The sequence below is a fragment of the Sapajus apella genome, unplaced genomic scaffold (genome assembly GCF_009761245.1).
Source record: "Sapajus apella isolate SASKATOON/1434 unplaced genomic scaffold, GSC_monkey_1.0 scaffold4, whole genome shotgun sequence".
In the NCBI taxonomy this organism is placed as follows: Eukaryota; Metazoa; Chordata; class Mammalia; order Primates; family Cebidae; genus Sapajus; species Sapajus apella.
The window spans coordinates 26,422,296-26,444,884 of NW_022436944.1; the positions used below are offsets into that span (position 1 = coordinate 26,422,296).

Genomic DNA, 22,589 nt, shown 5'->3' on the forward strand with positions numbered 1-22,589 from the left:
AGGCTTGACACCAGCTATTGTGCAACTCCCACTTAAACCAGATTCCCTCGCTGCTCCTGATGGGGCCGACACTGCAGGAGGAGGAAGCAGTGGGCAATGTCCAGATTTCTATGATGATCCTCTGAAGAGATATCCATGGCTAGGTTACTGCATGACTACAGCACCACAGAGGAGACTCCAGAACTCAAACTGCCATGGTAGCTCCACAGACAGACTCCCGGTGTGCATAGAGGGCAGGCAAATGCTGACTGGAGGGATGCTTTGGAGCGGTGAAGGAGAGAGACCATCCTGGTGGGAGGAGAATGGGAGTGAAGGCTTATGGATGAGAAGGAACCAGGCAGAGCCCTGACCAAGCAGAGAAAGAGCATCAGGGCAAAGTGTGCTGCAGTAACGGATCAGCAGGGTGGAGGCTGACCCTTGGGAGGATGGAGAATCAGGTGAGAATGTGGCGCCCACACCTGGGTATTCCACAGGCAACTGCCACCATTGTCGCCTGGATCTGCCCTTGCTCCTGGATTCCTAGCTCTGGTTGGCAGCATCCTCATCCAGTTAGACTCCTCCTTTCTCACTCCGGACAGCTAATCAATCATTGAATCTTGCTGATTTTGACTCCAACATCTGTCTTAAATTCATCCTCACTGCCACTCACCTGGTTCAGAACTCATTATCTCTTCCTTAGACCACGGCTATAATACCCTAATTGGTCTCCCTGTTTCCATCCAAAGTCAATAAAGGTTTGTAGGCTGAAAAATGCATGAATAATGAGGCTTAAATGGTCATGGCAGCTCCCTAGTCGGGAAGCCCAGAAAGAAGCTTGTCTACCATCCACTAAAGGCATATAGAAACTTGTCTCTGGAACCGAAGGTACCGAACAAGAGTCAAGCATTACCACCCAGCTTCCATTTTAGAAGTGATCCAGCCTATATTTCCCTTACAGTTGGAGAGAACATGAGTCCCTACATGGAAGCTGACCCAGGATCGGATTTGCATCGGGGCCTCATTCATTTGCTTTTGCCCATTTTATCTGAGCTCTCCTCCAGTGTAGTTCAAAAGCCAGGCTTCTAATGTGGATTTGGGACTGACCCTGCCTAGCAGAGTTATTAGGACAGGATTCCCATAGGTGTGGGGTGGGGGTGGGGGGCAGTGCTTTGGAGAGAAGCACAGACTTCCCTCCTTCAAAGGGAAGCTCCCAGCACCAAATAAGGCCGCACCTTGCGGGGAAACTGCCTTGCTGGCTGAATTAACCTGCCCTTCTGCAGGTTGGCAGCACAGATGGAATGAGCTGTGTTAACATACTAGATGCAATTTTGTTCTAAAATTTCTTCCTTCAGAAAATTCTTCTCACACTCCATATCACCCCATCTCTCCCCAGCAACATTCAAAGTCAAATCACAGGTGGATGCCCTTGGGCCCATCTGATCTTTAACAAGCCAATCCCATCATCTCCTCCTAACCTGGAGGAGTTTGGGAAATGACGCTAACCTACAGTGGCCTGGGGTTGAGTTCACTTATAATTCAGGTGCATGGGGAGCAAAATGGGGTATTCCTTCGAAGTAAGATGTCATCTTAGACGGCTTCTCTGCCCACAGAGCGGAGGAGAGGACTGGAGGCAGTTTTCTGAATACTGCAGATCCCTTATAACCGTTTTTGCAAGAGCTGTGTAGAATACTGAAGTTGTGATTTTCCGATCTACTGCATCATTCTGGAGAGGTCTGCAGTCCCACAGGCCTTCCCTGCCAGCCAGGTGACAAGATAAATGGACCATGACAATACCAAGCAGGGTTTATTTCCTATTCAGTTCTAAATAGTTTTACTTAGTTCCTTGGTTTAGAACAGTGTGGATGAAGGGGTGTGTGTGTGGTTGGGTGTATTTGTGTATATGTGCGTGTGTGTGTGTGTATGTGTGTGTGTGTATGAAAGTTGACGGAGAAAACCTGCCCCAAAAATAGTAGTGGAGAGGCCCACCATGGAAGACAGCAGGCTATACTGTGCATTCCCAGCCTCCCTTTCTTTTGGAAGAGATGCAGTTACCTCCAAATACAAGCCCAGTATAAGAGTAAGCCCTTTCCTAAGCCCCCCCCAAACACAGCTGGAGAGTCCAGTGTGAGTTCCTGAGTATTCTGGGAAAGAACAAAGAAGAAATGAACTATGTGCAGGAGGAGGGGTGAAGGAGGCCCATCAACATGCCAACAGTCTGACTTACAACGCACATGAGGTGCTTCTCACCTTATGAGATGCCCTTTCTCTCATTCCACAGGCTCCCCTGAGAGATTTACATTCTGGCTCCAGAGGCCTGGGTGGATAGCCTTAGTGGATACTGAGCTAAAACGCCCATCATTCAGACAGACTTATTTTCCAGTTCTGGCTCTGTTGCTTTCTATTTGTGTGACCTTAGACAAGTCATTTTCACTCTCTGGTGCTCGAATTTTTCATCTCTAACATGGGATGGCTGACGTCCCCCCCACAGTGAAGATGGGAGAACTGAATAAAATAATGCATGTGAAGAGGCTGGCAGGGCATGTACAGCAGGTGCTCAGGGAAGCTGGCTTTCCTCCATATCCACCTTTCACAGCACCCCTCCGTCAGTTCTGTTTCTTCACTCCTGCCCTGCCTCCTTTCTTGTGGCGCCATCTCACGGCCAAATGACAACAAGCCCTCTCTGTCCCTCACAAGTGAATATCTTCCCTTGCCCACCTTCACCCTTACCCCAAGCTCTTCTCTGCTGTGGGCAGCCAGGCTCACTCATGGGCATGTGACCTTGTTCCGAGGGGGAATGACTATGTGACAGAGCTGAATTTCTCCCCTGTCCTAACTTTGCTTATCTTTAACAAACAGAATGCCTATGATAAAAAGCTCCCTTTGCAACCAGACCAGCTGAGACTGGTACATAGAACTAAGAAAGTCCACCAATCGACTTCAAAAAGACCTCAGGCTTCATGACAATCTCATTTCCATGCTAAATGATACTTCCACCAGCACCATGACAGTTGACAATTGCCATGACAATGACTGGGAGAAGCTGTAAAAGGACAAAAAGGGAGGCAGTACTACTGGTTCCAGGAGGTTCACCACCCATTTCTGGAAAAGACATGAATATTCTTCCCTTTTCTTTGAATGCCAATTCCTTCATTAGGGAAAGCCTATATCTTAAGCCTCTCACCCTCACTCGTTGGCCATGCTCCTGCTTCTCAATTCCATGGCCATTGAATAAAGCCTGCACTGCTGGACACTCACTTTTGGCTTGGGGTATTGGCTTTGTGATACTGAACAGGGACAGATTCCATCTTTGGTGAGACCAGCTTTGTTAGTAACAACCTGAGGAGTCATATAGGGCCCAATGCTTAGTTGTGTACGCTTAGTTTAATGCTTTGCTGTCTCTGTTTTAAAACTCTTGTTAATTTTTGAACAAGAGCCCCAGATTTTCATTTGCATTGGGCCTCACAAATTATACACCTAGTGCTTTGGGGAGGGGACCAATCCTTTCCAGCTAACTGACACTGCTAACTCTACGTACTGGGTGTGGTCTGGTAGCTCTTTCTGAACAGCAAAGCAGAAAGGAAACTCGTGTCTCTTTGAGCCCTGTCCTAGGTGCTCTTGAACACATTGTGCCATTCAATCCCTGTTTTACCAAAGAAGAACAGTCTTTGCTTTACCATGTCACTGCCCAAAGCTACATAACTAATACATGGAGTCTGAGTCAGGAATCTAGTTCCAAAAGCAGGGCCTTCCTACACTCCTGCCATAAGTAAATTTAAAATCCATCCAGGAGTTACATATACTGATTCCGGGGTGGAGAGTTGATTCTTTCCTAAGATAATAAGATGTGCTTTTTTGGTATACATCATTTAAAGGCAATTAACTTAAAAAATTCCCAAAGGGAAAAACCTACCACATAACTTCTGAAGGGATTTCTCAGAGTAGGTCTCCCGGTCACAGCCCTTCCCAATGTAATTAGTCTGCAGCTCTGCAACGATCTGGAGGGAAGACACAGCTCCGTCGCACGTCTCCAGGCGGATGCTGGGGAACAGGGGCATGCTCCCGGAGCCAGGCTGGTACTCAATCCTTTTGGTCCAGTCTAAATAAACAAGGAAAGGATTAAAAGTAAATCAGGAGCAGTCAGTCTGCTGGAACGTTTCTTTTGGAAATGTGAATTTGTTCCAATGAATTATTTGCCCCCATAAATATATTAGATATTAGGGAACAATTTGAGAATAATGGGAGTTTTACATTTGGTTATGCAAGACTTCCTCCCTGAGAAATACTAGGCAAATACAGAAAACTGCACCTGGCTGCAGTGAGCCACACAGGAATACACAGAACATGCACGCGCACGCACACACACGCGGTCACACCCTCAAACGTATACTAGCTACTCAGTTCACCATGTGTGCTGAGGTTAGAGCCACACCCATCCTTGCCTGCAGTTACAACTTTTCATTCATTTCCCAGATACTCCTTTGAGGACTTCACAACAACACACCAGAGGCAACCCCCACCACCCCCCAATTTTTTTTTTTTTTTTTAGTATCTCAAAATTTATTTTTTTAACTTTTGTTTTAGGTTTAGGTATACATGTGCAGGCTTGTTATATAGGTAAATTTCTGTCATGGGGGTTTGAAGGACAGATTATTTCAGTGCCCGGGAGAGGCAGCCCTTCTTACATTCATTTCACAGGCAAACATCAGATCTCTTAAAGGTAAGGTGCCACACTATTGTAGTACTCTGTAATACTGTGCTAATGTTTTCTTTTGTTTTTTTTATGTGCCACTGATGACATTTTTTAGTGTTGTGCCTCTCACCCCATTTTCCAACTTTGCCTCACGTGGTCATTTTTAGGAAGGCATGTGTCTTGTTATAAAACAAAAGAGAGCATGGTTGTTCAAGGATTTCCTGAGGTCACGAAGTAGGGTGAAAGGAATCTCAGGCATTCAGAACTATGACTCACTGAAGTAGGTGTCATGGTCTTGTCCCTGCTTTTTAGTGAAAAAATAATTTGGAGATGATAAAACATTAGAGAGGACCTAAATCACAATTAAAACAGCACCTTGCAAGAACAGAGCGATCAACACATACAACCGCTGTGACAGCATGTACACAGGAACTGACTGATGTAATAACAGCACCACCTGAAAGTCACAGCAGACTCCAGGCAGGCTCCCAGTGACCGATGACATGTGTTTGCCCACCACAGCGGGCATCCCATGCTCTGCGAGGACACATGTCTGGGACGGCTACGCAGCCATCCTCAGCCAGACTTGTGCAGAAGAGTGATTCTGAGTCATCAAGCAATGTGAGTTATGGGTGCTATTAGTTTACCAATCCCAAATGTTTGTCACGTAGAACACTGCTAGATGATATCTCTTTGCTGAAGTAGAAATAAAAATCTATAAAGTTGCCTGACCTCACCCATGAGAAACTCAGAACGTCCTGCATGGTGGGACCTGGGGTCGGGCTGCAGTTACCAGAAGGCTCCTCTGTTCCCAGTGGGCCACTGACGCCACCATGGTGATACCAGTACCTTGGAGGAGGCTGGGCTTTGGGGCTAGCCAGATGGCTGTGTACACTGAGCAACCATTTGTTCAGGGTTTGTTTCTATGTGCCAGGCTCTGCTTGGAGTACAAAGCGTACATCAGTGAACAAGTCAGGAGCCTAGGGAGAGAAGCAGGTGATGAATAAGCCCAGGTTGCTCTAGCAGAGAGGAGTAAATGCTATGAAAAGAAAAGCCAGTGATAAAGAGGGGCTCCGTTAGCTTGAGAGTTCACCTCTGTGCTGAGGCTGGAACATCAAGGACAAATGCATTGGGGGAAGGCTCAGGGAAGCATGCCTGAAGCAGATGCAGCAATAAATCTTGGCTTGGCTTTGTAAGGTCAGGAAGTTCTCGAGCAGGTTGCTGAAGGACTCTAAGCCTCAGGCATCTCATCAAGAAAATGGGGAGCATAGCACCGACCTTATAGTATTGAGGTAAGGATTGAGTGTGAAAATGTGTGACTAACATGGAGTAGGGGCCCTGATCAACGTTGTTCCCTGGCGAGGAAAAAGACAACCCCCCCACCCCACCCCCCACATCACAACTCTGACACATCTCAGAACCTTTGAAATCTGAGTTTAGCTCTGAGCCCCCATGGTCACCAGCTATCCTTTATGGAGTTTTTTTCAGAATGTGTCAGAAGTAGAGATTGCACATTACAGTTGTGAAATTCATCCCTAGGGTACTTACAATGAGAGGATATTTGGATGAGAGTGACTAATTTTAAAGGAGACTATCCCTAATTATTTGTCATTTATTTTCCTCAGTCTTTAGGAGCTGTGTCTGGATTGGCTCATCCTCTCCCAGAGGATGAGATCATGAAGGTGCTGCAGCCCATTATTCTCCAAATGCCACAAGTGCAATCCTAAGAACAAACCGCTAGAGCAAAAGGTGGCGTTTTGTCTGGTGTATCTAGTGATAGTGCTATAAGAAGCCATCCATACACATGGCCAGCTGCGTAGTATCCTAGGTACAAAATGTTTCATGCCACCGTGTATTTGATTGTGCTGTTTCTCCTATTTGGGGTTCCCTTTCTATCACCATCCCTCTTGCCATCTCCTCCATGCAGCCTCTTGGGATTTCTCCAGTCGAGGTAGATGCCCTCTCTCCTCCATGCTTCTATAGTATTTTCAACATTAGACTACAGCATTAGACTCCAAGCTTCACTGTGCCTCTGGGGCCCCATGGTGCTAGTCAGTGCCTGGCACAGAGAAGATGTTCATGGCTGAGTGTGGTGGCTCATGCCTGTAATCCCAGAACTTTGGGAGGCTGAGGCGGGGGGATCACCTGTGGTCAGGAGTTTGAGACAAGACTGGCCAAGAGGGCAAAACCCTGTCTCTACTTAAAAAAAAAAAAATTAGCCAGGCATTGTGGTGGGCACCTGTAATCTCAGCTACTTGGGAGGCTGAGGCAGGAAAACTGCTTGAACCCAGGAGGCAGGGGTTGCAGTGAGCCGAGATCACGCTACTGCACTCCAGCCTGGGTGACAGAGAGATTTCATCTCAAAAAGAAAAAAAAAAAAATGATGCTCACTAGTGGTAGAAACTGTGACAGAATCCTACAGGCTATCTCTTGATAGGAAATATTTGCTGGGTGGATCTGGGGAGCCCCAGACATGTAACCCTGATTGCTGCCTCAGTAGTACTTCTTGAACTGCAGACAAAATCCATGGCTAGTTTGCAGCTTCTCTGGAACTGACCCCATCTGCCTGCATCTTCACCCTGCTGAACTATCTATCCCTTCTCTGCATAGAACCATCTATCCCTCCTCTCTCCCCAAACCCTCCATATACTTCCCCTTTCTGTAAATTAAAAATGGAGAAAGCAGTTTTATGCTGGGAACGGGAGCTTGGTGTGCACCCCACAGCACCAGCCTTGAGGTTCTCCTCCTTCTGCTCATGTGGGAGAGCCCTCCCACAATACCTCCCCTCTGGTCACGGTCTCTGGAGGTCTCTTCTCTGGAGAAACCCATGGCACCCTCTTCATTGAGTTCCTTTATTCGGCAGAGGCTGCAGACATCTCTTTCTCATCTAGATATTTTGGTGGTTCTCTATGATGAGAAATTCTACCTCAAACCTTTATTAAAAGGAGTGAAAATAAACAAGTAAATCTTGAAGGGAAAACCAGGAAGCACAATCCCATAGAGTCTTCATCCCCTCTCTCACCCCGGAGCGGGGAGGACAGGGTCCTCTCTGGCCACAGGGATAAATCAGGTATAAAAGAATTTGAGGAACATCACAATTGCCAGTTGCTTTGGTGACCTCAAGAGGCTTGTTTCTGAGGGTTTATGGGGAGCAGGCAAAATTGCAACCATATAGTAAAAGAAATCGATGAAGCTTTCTGAGCAGTGTCCTTGAGAGAGTGACACGCTCACATAAACATCTTCTGTTTTCCAAGAAGGAGTTGGGGTAGGGTTAAAAGAACAAAAGGCAAGTCATCAAGTTCACCCTTTACCACATGAAATGTCTGTCCCTCCTCATCTCCTGGAGGGTAGGATAGCATGGTTCTTAAAAGTATGAATGTTTAATTCAGCATACCTGAGTTTAAATCCCACACTTCCCACTTGCTGTATAACTTTGGGCAAATCACTTATGCTCCCTGTGCCTCAGTTTCCCCTTCTGTAAAGTTTGTATCTACCACTCTGGATTTTGGGGGGATTACATGCAGAGTCATTTTAGCACCAAACACAAGGAACATGTCCAATAGATATATTGGTAAATTATTTAGTAACATTTTTTGCAAAAAATAAGAGGAAATCAATGACTAAGCACTGACAAGGTGCCAAGCACTTTTATATCTATCATTTAATCCTTTCAGGAACCCAGTGGGGGAATGTTATCTTAATTGTACAAATGATAAAACCATGGCTAAGAATTGGTGTGACTCGTCCAAGGTCACATAAGTTTTTTTTTTTTGAGATGGAGTTTTGTTCTTGTCGTCCAGGCTGGAGTGCAGTGGCACGATCTCAGCTCACTGCAACCTCCGCCTTTTGGGTTCAAGTGATTCTCCTGCCTCAGCCTCCCTAGTAGCTGGGATTACAGGCACCCACCACCATGCCTGGCTAATTTTTATATTTTTAGTAGAGATGGGATTTCACCATGTTTGCCAGGCTGGTCTCAAACTCCTGACTTTAGGTGATCCACCCACCTTGGCCTCCCAAAGTGCTGGGATTATGGGCCACATAGCTTTTTCACAAAAGCTCCTCCGCTATTCTGCGGATTTGCCAGAACTGAGACAACCATAATTTTTACAGATTCATGTTTAACATTCAATTTATGCTGATACTTTTTTTAAAACAGTGATAATCCCAGTGATGGTAAAAGATCAAGGAGTGTTGTCAGTTTTATCAGTGTCTGACCTTGAGGGCAGCTTATGGGCGCTGGAGGTTTGCTTTGACACTGAAGACTGCAGAAATGCATATTTGAATCTCACCCCTGCCAAATCCGAGTCATGTGAATCTAGCAAAGCTGCTGCCATCTCATAGCCTCCATTGCTTCAGCTGCAGATTGGAGAACATTATATCCCCTCCTGGGCTTATGGCAGCAGGAGATGTGCCAGGCTCAGGGCCTAACATAGAGGCCTTCCCATGAAGGCTTAGCATGGGAATATCCCACCCATTGGTTCAGAAGCGTCTCAAACTTCTCTGAATTGTCCTGCTTGGAAATAAACTCTTTCTAGTTTATAAAGGGCCTAGAGACTACCTTATGAATTGTGGTTCAATTTTTTCTTAAGTGAGAAAGGGAGCAGTCCGCCTGCTGTTTTAATAATTGGGCCTAAATTACCGAGTAAGTATTCCTGAAAAAGCTATCGGGACTTAAACTCCTTCTTTGTGGATTAAGAATTTAGAAAGATGATGATTTTCTTATAACTACCTCTACATTTGGGTAACTTGTGTTTTCGTAACAGGAGAACATTAACCAGTTGGAACTTTCCTATGAGATGCCTAGAGGGGGATTAAAGCTAATCTAAGACTTCTGGAAAGCCTAGGCTTTGGGGCTCTTGTAATCTAAGATGTTCAGTCCATTGTTCCAATTCTGTGGTCAGAAGTGATGTAGAAGAATACAAGGGAAAGAGGCAGGTGTGGCAAAGACACGCTTCCTCCCTAACTGAGGCACAGGAGCCTCCAGTTCTTCCTGGTCTCAGCTTCCAATGGCTGAAGAAGCATCAGCATTTCTAGGGAATTGCTGGATTCACACAAAGTGAGTGGCCAGATATTAGGATTCTGGGGAGTGAGAGGGATGGGAATGGGATACCCCACAACAGCAATTGTTCAGTCAGCTGACATGCCGCCGGGATCTGCAAGCATTCACTATCTGCCATCTTTTAGGAATTTCTCTAAGGGATGGGTGGCTTTGATTTGGTCACCAAGGAACTTCCCCTCCTACTGGCTGAAGCTAGCAGGGTACCTTTGCCCTGCAGTGAACGCCGCCATCCCCATTGACCATCCAGTGCATCTGAACTGGGGCGGGTCAGGAAGCAGGGATGGGCTGGAGGGGTAAATGAAGGTCAGATGATGCATGCTGGGTAATAGATTTGGATTTAACCTCAGAGCCAGTAAAGAGCCATAAGTAGGATGTTAAGTGAGGGTGTGAAGTATCCAGACTGCTTCGGAGTCGTCATTCAGCAGCTGGGTTAGTCCTGGTATTCATTTCCGGAACAGCGGAATACTGCTGATAGCTACCCCTAGATCAACCCGTGCAGGTGTCATCGCTGACAGGGCCACACCAAGGGGAATTAACTTCAATTCACTGAAGTTTAGTTCAAGTCTATTTAGTCAAATTTAAGAGTGTTAACCATACAACTGGACAGATTCAGGTTTTAACCCTGACTTTGCAGCTGCTCGGCCATGTGGTTTTGGGTAAATCATCAAACCTCACTGAGCCTCATTCTTTTTATCTGTTGAATGAGAAAATCTACCTTGCAAAGTTGCTTCGGGAATTGGAGAGAAGGTATGAGAAGCACCAAGAATGAAGAGCTATTGTTACCATTACTATTATCATTCTTATTATTATTCCGGATGCGATGTGCCAGGCAGAGCCCTAGGCATGGGAGGCAGAAAAGTATCAGCTATATTACGCCTAACTCAAAGGATTTCACAGTCAGGCAGGGGCAGGCACGTAGCCAGCTTTAAGGCAAACAAAGAACAGACTCCAGGGAGCAGAGAGGAAGGGGTAATGTATGCTGATGAGGGCACTCAAAGGACGCTTTCTGAAGGAAGACAGCTGGGCATCTGTTTTACTATAGGTTTTATTATTATGTAAGTATGGTAAGACCAGGACAACAGATCAGGATACAGTTGCCAATGAAAAGAGAGTTTCTTACACTCACAGATCTCTAGGGGAGGGAGAACGCCACATCACAGGCAGGGGAGCAGGCAGAGAAGGGCCAGAGTCAACCAGGAGGCAGAAGGAGGGCGAGAAACTGTGGGCACAACGCTTTCCTGTGGCTTCCATGGGAAGCAACAGGTAAGGCAGGGCAAGCATTTTAAGATTCACTAGTTTGAGTAATTCCGGCCAGCTCGTGGACATAGTTGCCTGGCATCTGACTCTGGGGTGATTAGGGCAGGTGAATGGTGTCCCAGAGTGTGAGAGCCCCAACAAGGGGTGTTTGGGGGTGTGGGCTCCAGATCGGGTGGAGTACATATGAAAAGGGAGAGGCTGAGTTGTTTATGATCTCTGAGAATCAGTTAACCCCAAGAGGGGCAGTCTCTCTGGGGTCGGTAAGGCCCTCAGATGCCAAAACACCAGAACATATAATAGAAAATAAAAGACATGGTTAATACAGCTTTGCAGAATGACGGGAATGCCAGAGGACAGAAGAGAGCTCCAGGATGTCTTCATCAGGGCCGGGTGTCTGCATAGCTCCAGGTTCCAGTGGTGCCACTCAGATGGAAATGATGTGAACAGTCCCCCCGCCTCTGAGTGTACAACCCAGCGCTGCCATGCCTCAGAAGGTACAGACATATGTGGGGCTCCAGAGAGCCTCATGGGTCCCTGGTGTGGGGTGAGGCATTTTGGGGCCAGATGACAAGGACCTTGTGTGCTGCACCATGGAGTAGGTTCTTTGGAGTGTCAGAAACAGACTCTTCAAGGCCTTTGTGGAAGGGAGTGACAGAAGCTGACTTCTGAGATTTGCCTTCTCTCCCCTCTCTGCATGGCCTCTAGGGATGAGTTCCTCAGGACCCAGCACTGGGTAGGACCAAGGTGTCATTTAGATAGTAGGGTGCAAAGGCTGAAAGTGAGGGGTCAGATGCCTGGCTCCAGACCCTGCCTTCTCTGCTTACCAGCTGCTGCACCTTGGGCAAGTTACTTAACCTCTCTGTGCCTCAGTTTTCTCATCTTCAAAGTGGGAGAATGGCACAACTCCATCTCATGGGGACGTTGTGATGACTAAGTAAAACGGTCAATGGGAAATGGTTAGCAGAGTGCCTGACATGCACTGAGCATTTAAGAAACATGGGCTATTACCTATGTAACAATCCTGCACGTTCTGCACATGTACCCCAGAACTTAAAGTATAAGAAAAATAAATAAAGAGATTATTGTTTGGGTTATATATGGTAAGGATTAATAAGAAGCTACAATTACAAATTTAGACATTTTTCTTAAAAGGTTTGGTAATTCTATAGCTTATTTATTTCTAAATTTCAAATGTAAACTTGAATCATATGGTCATGATTTATAGCGTGCCACCCACATGATATAACCTTTGGTGTATTTTCCATTTTATTCTCAGATAGATAATGGAATCACCAGCCAAGTCAGGATTTTAAGAGGTTTAAGAGTAATTTGGACATTCAGGTGAAGTTTACTTATTTTAGAGGGATGCTGAACCACTTACATTTGTGAAAAAACAAGATGGTAATTTCAAAGTAAAATTCTGAAAAAAACAAAACAAAACAAAACAAGAAACATGGGCTATTTTATTAGGCTTCCAAATTTTGGTTCTTTCTTACAAATCATGCTCTCAGGAGAGACAAGGAAAGGACTATTTCTGGATCTCCTAGGTCCAGGTACTCAAACTTCTGTGAGAGAATGGTACCCTCCTTTACGGGAGAGGAAACCTGACCTGGGAGAGGGTGAGTCACTTACTGAAGATCCCACAGCCAGTTGGTACAGAGCCCACACTTGTGTCAGGTTTCTAAGTCAAAATCTAAAAGAATGTCTTGCTTCTTGCTTTTAGGAATTCATATTCTTTTTACATTTCATCAATGGCTATTATGGGTCTACAGCCATCAGATTGGAAATTCAGCTGGAAGGAGGTAGGGGTGGTGAGGAGTTGGGGTGCTGGACCTCCAACCTGGCCCTAGGACCAGTTTCATGCTCAGAAGGGCCCCATGCTTGGTTTAATGCTCTGCTGTGGCTACCTTAACATTCTTAATAATTTTAAAACAAGGGGCCCTTGTTTCCATTTCATACTGGGACCCACAAATGCAGCTGGTCCTGCTTACCAGCTGAGTAACCATGGGCATGTTCTTTTTTTATTTTAGAGATGGGGTTTCACCATGTTGGCCAGGCTGGTCTCAAACTCTTGACCGTAGGTGATCTGCCCACCTCAGCCTCCCAAAGTGCTGGGATTACAGGCGTGAGCCAACACGCCCAGCCAGGCATATTCTTTAACCTTTTTGAGCCTCACTTTCTTCTTCTATAGAATGGGGACATTGACTCATTGCACCCAAAGGAGGCCACAGAGCATAAGTGGTAGAAATTAGGGCTTTGGAGTCAGACCTAGATGTGAATTCCAGCTCTGCCCCTTGGCATCGTGTACTGTGAGCAAGCCATTTTTTTTTCTGTGTGTTTACTCATGCAAACATTCCTGATATCATTACCTGGGAGATGTTTATAGGGTTTAGATGAGATAATAAATGCAAACCACTTAGCCCTGTATCTGACACATAATTGGCGCATACATTTTTGAGCATTAAGTTATGTGGCTTTTTCTTCTCCAATTAAAAACAATTATACACAGGCACCATTTAAAAAGAAACAAAAGATGAATTCTCTGAACTCAATTACAAATATAAGGAATCCCCTTTTCCTTTATTACTGACCCTTTTCCATTTACTGTATTTTATTTTCACAAGAACATTTTATTACCTTTTAATTCCTGTTAAGAAGATATAATTAACTACTACAGGAAAGCAGGGAAGGATGTATATTTCTGTGCCATATCCTCAGTGAAGCCTCAAGGCTGTGGCTGTTGCTGCTCCCCTGCCTGGGTACTCGGTCCCTGACCTTCCTAGGGCTGGTCCTTCTCTTTATCCAGGTCTCACCTCACAGGTGACTTTGTAAAGGAAGCCTTATTGGTATTGACCTCACCTTGATGGGTTCCCCTAATCTCTACCCCAGCCCCCCACTCTCCCTAAGAATTTACTTATTCCTTTATGTCCCGTTCCCACTCAGGAGCATGACTTGTACATCACTGTTCAATGCCTGGGACATAAAAGGTGCCCAACAAATATCAATGAAATGAGTGAGCAGAGGTATGAAAATCAGAACACACATACACACCCAGACAAATAGACATGCACACTCCAATTCCCACATAGAATGGTACACCTTACTTATCAGTCATCTACTTAGCTCCAACCAGTTGCCAAAGGATAGGCTGCTAGGCATTAAAATGGGAAGGATTTGAGACATGGCGTGTGTGTGTGCATGTGCATGTGTGTGTGTGTTTGCATGTGCATGTGTGTGCATGTGCATGTGTGTGTGCATGTGCATGTGTGTTTGCATGTGTGTGCATGTGTGTGTGCATGTGTGTGCATGTGCGTGTGTGTGCATGTGTGTTTGCATGTGTGTGCATGTGTGTGTGTGTGCATGTGCGTGTGTGTGTGCATGTGTGTGTTTGCATGTGTGTGCTGTGTATTGTATGCATGCACACCCCCCACCCACCTGAATTGAAATGTCTGTGGGCAAGTGTGATGCTGAAACTACATTTAAAACTGCTTCAATTGTTCCATATATTTTCGACCTTTTTAGTCCCCTAGACATTCTCAATAAATGTCAAATGAAAGAACTAGAAATCTGTTGTCAAATTTTGTCTTGCTTATGAAATTCTTTCCAGTTTCCTGATGACAGAGGGGATACAATTTGGCCCCAAATCAACACTGTGATGATTGGCTCTGTGACCTGAGAAAAGCTTCACATCTATCTGGCAGACCTGAGTCATGCACATTGGCACAGACTTCAGGGCCTTATTCTGGCAGCAACTGGGAAGCTGCAGGCAGCCCCTCGCTGAAGCCTAGGCTTACATCAGGCCTTCCTCCCTGGCCTCTCACTGCCAGCCAGGAGAACTGGTGCCACTAGGTAAGGACAATGTGTAAAGACAGCTTGCTGAGCAGACTGCATCGGAGAGATGGCCAGCTCAGGTCTCTGAGACACCACATCCCATTCCTGGCAGCCTTCCACCTTCCCCACGCTGTGAGAGGAAACCATCCTATTCTGGGTGGTTCCCTCATGCCAGTGTGAGTGTCTCCGTTACCCAGCAAGTCTCTGATCTTGCTAGTGTTGGGCATCACCTCTTGAGAGCCTATGCCAAGCCCTCCTTTCCTTTAACCTGGCTCTCTTGGGGGCCATGGGTCAGCAGATGCACATGCACACACATTCACTTCAAAGCTGAAGTGAACCATGTGGTGTTTAGAAGCCTGGACCCACCCAAGCTCAGCTGCAGCTTTCTCCCAGCCCCTTCAACCCCAAAGACCCTCAGCTCACACCCTTCTCAGCTCCCAAACAGAAACACGCCCAGCAGAACTGATGCTGGCAAGGGACAAAAACCAGGAACTTCAAAGCAGCCCTTCTGAAAGACAGTCCTCCCAAGATCGATTAACTCAGCCAACCAGGTCCTTTCACTTGGAAGTACAGAAACGCTTCTCTCTTATGTACAATAAACATGAGCATTTTCCAGGCAATTTTAAAAAAATCTCTTGACAAATGTATTATTGGTATAAAGATGAAGAAGTGGTTCTTTAAGAATCTTTACATTTTTGGCTTTGAAAAATTTTCACAATTGAAGGGTATAGTTTTTCATGTACATATATTTCAATCTTTTTGAAAAGACGGCTTATGTAAACTTTTTCTTATTCTAGTTATGTAAATCTCTTTCTAAGCCATCAGTTGCACAGTTTCAAAGCTTATTTATTTATTTATTTTTTAATGAAAGGACCAATATCGTAGGTGGTACTAGAGTACAGGATTTCCCATTCCACTGAACAAGAGTCTCAAGCTGAAATCAGGTTCTTACTTCTGCAGGAAATACAGTATAAATCTCCAGAGTCCATCGAATACACTGAGACCCTTGATTCCACATGTGGGAGAGGTGGCTCCCTGACAGGGCTAGGAGTGTACGCTGTCACAAATGGTTAGAAAGATGCTTGGCAAAATGTACCTCGGTTTTCAAAAGGACCACAGACTTTGACCCAGTAAGTAGACTCCTGAGAAAGGTAGTCAAAATTCAAAGACTTTTGGACAAATTGCCATTGCATTAAAAAGAAAAATGAAAGCATGTTGACACCTGATGATCACATGGCCCTATCTAATTGCAAGGCCACGGTCAAGCACATTTGGATACACCTCTAGGAGGGGATGTTATGCAGCCACTGAAGGGGTCAGTGAGCTTGTATGTTGGGGGGGAGTAAATATGACGTAAAGTGGGAAAAGAACATAAAGTTAACGTGACTGCATTAAAGGGAGAAAGCAGTATAATACTGACAATACTGCATTCACTGAACTATGGGAAATTTTTAGAGTTTATTCTTTTTAAGGCCATTTTCAAATGAGCATAAAAACATAATTTTTAAAAATTACATTAAAAACATCATGGTGGCCCAATTGCCACTTACTACCTCAAGTTCTCTTAACAGAATGCAGAGCTCATCAATCTTGCCTGAGATACATCCGTCTTCCTTGCCTAGAGGTGCCCACCTGGGCAGCCAGCCAGCCAGCCTCTTTCTGCTGTCGCAAAGGGCTCCTGTGAGCCCCACCCATGCGTTAGACACAGAGTGCTTTGTTGCTGGCATTTGGTGGTGAGGATGTTAAAAACCCAAGGAGGCTGAGAGCCCGAGGAACAAAAGCCTTGGAGTCTGCGATGAGGATCGTATACTGTTATTATAATGTTTTCTTCTGGATCTAGAGCCTGGGAAAAGAGCTGAATTTCCCTAGAAGCTCACCAAGGGTGGATGATTGAGCATGTGTGAGGCTGTCCTTAACCGAACCTCCCAGCAGGTAGAAGGGCTCTGCTCCTGGCCTGCCTGGTTCAGCCTGTGTGAGGATGGCTGCTGCAACCAGGGATGCAGAGTCTCAGGCTAGAGACACACACCGGCACTGGGGAATGCAGAGGGAACACAGCTTTCTCAGCACTGTCCACCAGTGGAGCTAAAGTGGAGCTTGGTTGCTAAAACAAGAGTAACCAAACAGTAATACTTGTCTTAAACTGTGGCGGAAAGTGAGGTCACACTGTACTCTAAATACCAAACTCTGCCAACCAAGAACTCATCAGAAATGAGTCCTCCTGAGAATGCATTAGTTTTTAGAGGCTGCAGACAGATTCTCCATTTTGCCCACACAGGTCTCCCTGGCTTCCACTCCTGCTGGGGCCTTTCTGTCCATGCCTGCTGCTCATGTGGCCAGGACCTGCCCTCTTCATCTGACCAGGGAACACCTAGGCTACAGGGGCCCTGACTCGCTGGGCTCCATGGAAGGTGGGGAGAAGGGGCTCTCCCCCAGGAGGCCTACCTTGCCCCTTTGCCAGGCAAACTCTGGTTATTATGTCCACTGCCTCACAGAATCTCTCCAGACAGTTTGGTCTACATACTTCATGGTCTGCATTGGCACATCTCTCATAAAAACCAACAGGAACACATCTGCAGTGAACTTACTTCTGACAAACATTTCAAAACTACACACTGTAGAAAAGACAGCCTCTTCATTAACTGGTGCTGGGAAAACTGGATATGCTTTTGCAGAAGAACAAAACTAGACCCCATCTCTTGCCATATAAAAAACCAAATCAAAATGAATTAAAGACTTAAATATAAGACCTCAAACTATGAAAAGAGCTACAAGAAAACATTGGGGAGAATCTGCAGGATACTGATTAGTGTGGGCAAAGATTTATTGTGCAACACCCTACAAGCACAGGTAACCAAAGCGAACATGGACAAATGGGATCACATCAAGTTAAAAAGCCTGTGCACAGCAAAGGAAACAATCACCAAAGTGAAGAGACAACCCACAGAACGGGAGAAGACATTAGCGAGCTAGCCCTCTGACAAGGGATTAATAACCAGAATACACAAGGCTCTCAAACAACTCTCCAGGAAAAATTCTCGTAACTTGATCAAAAAATGGGAAAAATATTTGAATAGACATTTCTCAAAAGAAGACCTACAAATGGCAAACAGGCACGTGAAAAGGTGCTCAATACCCACTGATCATCAGAGAAATGCAAATCAAAACTGCAATGAGCTATCATGTCACCTTAGTTAAAATGGCCCATATCCAAAAGACAGGCAATAACAAATGCTGGCGAGGATGTGGAGGAAAGTGAACCCTTGCACACTGTTGGTAGGAATGTAAATTAATACAGCTACTATGGAGAACATTTTGGAGATTCCTCAACAAACTGAAAAATCAGCTACCATATAATCTGGCAATCCCACTGCTAGGTATATAGCCCAAAGAAAGGAAATCAGTGTATTGAAGAGATATCTGCACGCCTATGCTTGTTGCAGCACTGTCTACAATAACTAAGATTTGGAAGTCACCTAAGTGTCCATTAACAGGTGAATGGATGCAGCAAATGTGGTACATACACACAATGGAGTACTATTCTGTCTTAAAAGAGAAAGAGATCCGGTTATTTGCAACAGCATGGATGGAAGTGGAGATCGTTAAGTGAAATAAGCCAGGCACAGAAAGACAAACGCTGTGTATTCTCACTTATTTGTGAGATCTAAAAATCAAATCAATTGAACTCATGAACATGAGAGAAGAAGGATGGTTACTAAAGGCTGGGAAGGGTGGCAGGGGGTCAGTAGGGGTCGGTGGGGATGGTTAACGGATATAAAGATAGAATGAGGAAGACCTACTATCTGACAATACAAGAAGGTGACTATAGTCAATAATAACTTAATCGTCTATTTTAAAATAACTTAAAGAATGTAATTTGGCTGACTGAAACTCAAAGGGTAAATACTTATGAGGGATGGATACTCCATTCTCCATGATGTGCTCATTTCAGTTTGCATGCCCGTATCAAAACATCTCATGAACCCCATAAATATATACACCTACTATGTACCCAGAGAAGTGTTAAAAATAATTACAATTTTTTTAATACAAAAAATATATTCAAGATAAAAAAAAGAAAAAGAAAACAAACGGGGAGAGAAGCACACTAGTCCATCTACCCCGTCACGTACCTTTCTCCAAATCCTTTCTCTGCAACCCAAGTGCCTGTCTCCTGTCAGTCATACAGCCAGAGACATGGAGTAGAACAGTGGACGCAAATGCCCCGGAGGTGCACCAGTTAAGCAGCAAGCTCTCCTGCAGATGCTATTCCCTGCTCCTTCCCATCACTGCCCACTTCCCCACCCACTTAGGCACCTGGCTAATGTATTCATCCTTCAGATCTCAGCCTAGGTGCTACCTTCTCGGGGACGCTTTCTCAAGCCTGGTCACTGTACCTGGCCAGGTACCCCTTAACTCTGCTCTCATAGCCCCTGGGCTTTGCCTGACAGTGCCCTGACTGCCCTGTATTAGAATGAACTGCTCACCTGCCGGCCCTCACCTCATCACCACTCCAGCTCATGGTTCCCAGGTACTGGCCAGGTGTCAAACTGGCGCTGGGGGAAGTTTCTTGAGTTGAGCAGAAGCTTTGAAAGATTGGGCCAGGACCGAACTATCCCTCTGCTTGGTTAGGGTAGGGTCAATGCTCCAAGCCCCCGAGCTGGTACTTCATGGGTCACACCATGCTTAACAGGGTGAATTCAGAGCTCTTGAGGCCGACGTCGGCCAGCTCTCGGTTCTCCATCCAATTCTTCCCTCCACTAGGATCCCTGGGAGGCAGACATGGAGAGAAGGGGGTACTGTTCTGCCACTTTAGAGAGGAGGACAACTGTGACAGGAAGAGGAGGAGCACTTTCTGTGGTCGCACTCATTATGAGAATCCAAGTATGGTTTGTGTGCAGATGGTGGCACAGGTACCCAGGCTGGCTGGGGCTGCCCTTCACTGAGTCATGCAGAGAGCAGGAAGGAAGCCACCATTCAACAGACACTTTGTGGGCCTCTTACACATGTTATCAACCTGCACAGCATCCATCCGAAGCAGGGATCAGCAGGAGAGAATTTTACCATGAGACAATTGAGGCTGAGATATCAAATGACCTGCTTAAGGTCCCACAGCCAGCAAATAGTGCTGAGAGCTTGGCCAGACTCCCAGAAGCACTTCAGTCACTTCTACTGACTCTCCTCTGCCTTCACGTTCCTCATTGCTAGTATTAATTTAGGCATTCCTACATGCCAGGGACAGTTCTACCTTGTGACAACCCTCTGAGACAGGTACTGCTATTAACCTCATTTTGCAGATGCCACGTCTGAGGGTTCTGAGAGGTTAACTAACTTGTCCAATGTCCTTGAGTCAAATGGAACTGGATTTGAACCTGGGTCTTTCTGGCTTCAGAGCCAGCACTCTGAAGTTCTATCCTCTGCTGACTCCCTGTAGGGAGACATTCTAGCCCACTGTGAAATTTCAAAGAACTGTCAGTGGAAGAGGGAGTAGGCCAGCTGTGCAGCTCAGGGGCAGACCCAGGTCCATGGGGAGACGAGGTAGCGCGTGGGGCTCTGAATCAGAAGACCTGATTCTAGCTGCAGTTCCACCTCAGCATAACCTTGGGCAAGGCTTTCCCCCTTGTGGTCCCTGAGAGGTCATCTAAAGTTGAGTGATGAATGACCTTGTTATCCTGAATGAAGACAGGTCCTAGAGGTGGGCCTGAGTGGCAAGAGTGATACCCCTCTCACCTCCATCATCCACAAGCCATGGTCCTCTCTCAAGGCTGCCTTACTATGCAATGACACATTTTCTTTTTACCATGGGGGAAGAGTTCTAATTTCACAACTTTCCTCAAAAATAGCTTTCCTCCAGTGGCCTCAAAAGATGGCAGTGTTCTTTCCTTTGAGATGCATTGTAGGAAATTGGGGGAGGATCTCTATGTCTGCAGACAGATGGAGCTGCCCTCAATATTACTAGCTGTGTAGTGAGTGTATTAACCTCAGTGTTCTCATCTGTAAAATGAGAAAATAACAGTTTTCAGGGTGCAGTGAAGAATAAATGAATGCCCTTAGAAAAGGCTTGGCAAAGAGTAAGTGCTCAGTCGGTGGTCGTGATTATTACTATTATTATGATTGAGTCATGTTTGGGATGAGTGATGTCTGCCCCTCTCTTCCCCTCAGGGCTGAGATTATTGGACCTAGAACACCTCCAAGTCTCATTTCCCTCCAGGCTTAGCCACAGGGGAGTCAGGTCAAAGCAGGCTTAAGCATGGGTACTTTTAACTAGCAGCTTTTTTTTTTTTTTTTGAGACGGAGTCTCGCTCTCATTGCCCAGGCTGGAGTGCAATGGTACAATCTCGGCTCATTGCAACCTCCGCCTCCTGGGTTCAAGTGATTCTCCTGCCTCAGCCTCCCAAGTAACTGGGATTACAGGTGCCCGCTACTAAGCCTGGATAATTTTTTGTATTTTTAGTAGAGATGGGGTTTCACTATGTTAGTCAGGCTAGTCTCGAACTGCTGACCTCAGGCGATCCACCCGCCTCTGCCTCCCAAAGTGCTGTGATTACAGGTGTGAGCCACTGCGCTCAGCCACCTAGCAGCTCTTTAAGCACATTAAGATACCACTGAGTAGGTGAGTCAGCATCCTGTCCAGAGCCATTTGTTGCACCTTAGTGATCGACTATGTCAGTGACGTCAAAACAGGTCGTTATTTATGGAGTAATGCCCCAGTGAGGCCCTCTGCCAGGAGCTCGGCTGCTTGTCGGGCAGATCTGAGCCATCCCCTGAGCAGCTGCAAACCTCGGAGCACCTGCCCTGGAGACACACTGCTGCAGTCAGTGGAATTCAGGCCTCAATCATGGTTTTTCCAATTATTTGAGGAAAAAATACTCCATTGTGATTTTTAAAATTGAGATAAAGGGAATTAAAAAGCGCTGCTGTTCTCTGAGCCCCACCTTGTGTGGTTCTGCGCAGGGCTCTCCACTGTCTGCCTTTCATCTGGTCCTCACAAAAAAGGTGCTTACATTTAGAGAAGCCAAAGCTGAACAGCAGTGACTTTCCCAAGGCTGCAGAGTGAGTTAGGTAGGGCCTGGCTGGGACTGCAATCTGGATTCCTGGATGCCCAGGGCTGTACACTTGCTACCCCAACCCATGATCTCCCTGTCATCCCAAAGTTTTTTTTTTTTTAGTTCGGACGTGAGACCATGTTTCACTCTGTTACCCAGGCTGGAGTGCAGTGGCACAATCTCGGCTCACTGCAACCTCTACCTCCCAGGTTCAAGTGATTCTCCTGCCTCAGCCTCCTGAGTAGCTGGGATTATAGGTGTGCACCACCACACCTGGCTAATTTTTGTATTTTTAGTAGAGACAGGGTTTCACCATGTTGGTCAGGCTGGTCTCAAACTCCTGACCTTGTGATCCGCCCACCTTCGCCTCCCAAAGTCCTGGGATTACAGGCGTGAACCACCACGCCCGGCCGGTCCCAATCTTAAGTACAAAAATCCATGACATGATGCTTAAGCCACACAGCCTTACTCAATTCTGTGGATTTAAATGTGTGTGCCAGTGTGTGTGTGTGTGTGTGTTCATTTGCAAGACGATGTCTCTTTTCCCAATTTAATCATAGCGTTCATTTACATAGGGATTTAAATTTTGTAAAGCACTTCTACACTAGAATCTCTTTCAGTCTTAACAATCTTACAAAATAGCTTGGCCAAGGATTATGATTCTTAATTTACAGTTAGGAAACCAAAGCTCAGCCAGAGAAATAGCATCAGCAAAGCCCGTGTCTAGATT

General features: G+C 45.8%; 1 protein-coding gene across 1 annotated transcript in view; it reads right to left on the minus strand.

The window, feature by feature from the left end:
- The window catches only part of CLSTN2 (calsyntenin 2), a 657,536-nt gene that overhangs the window by 124,342 nt on the left and 510,605 nt on the right, over window positions 1–22,589 (minus strand). Inside the window, exon 6 of the mRNA XM_032264861.1 lies at window positions 3,890–4,075. Coding sequence (XP_032120752.1) covers window positions 3,890–4,075 — 186 coding nt within the window. The remainder of the gene's footprint in view (window positions 1–3,889; window positions 4,076–22,589) is intronic.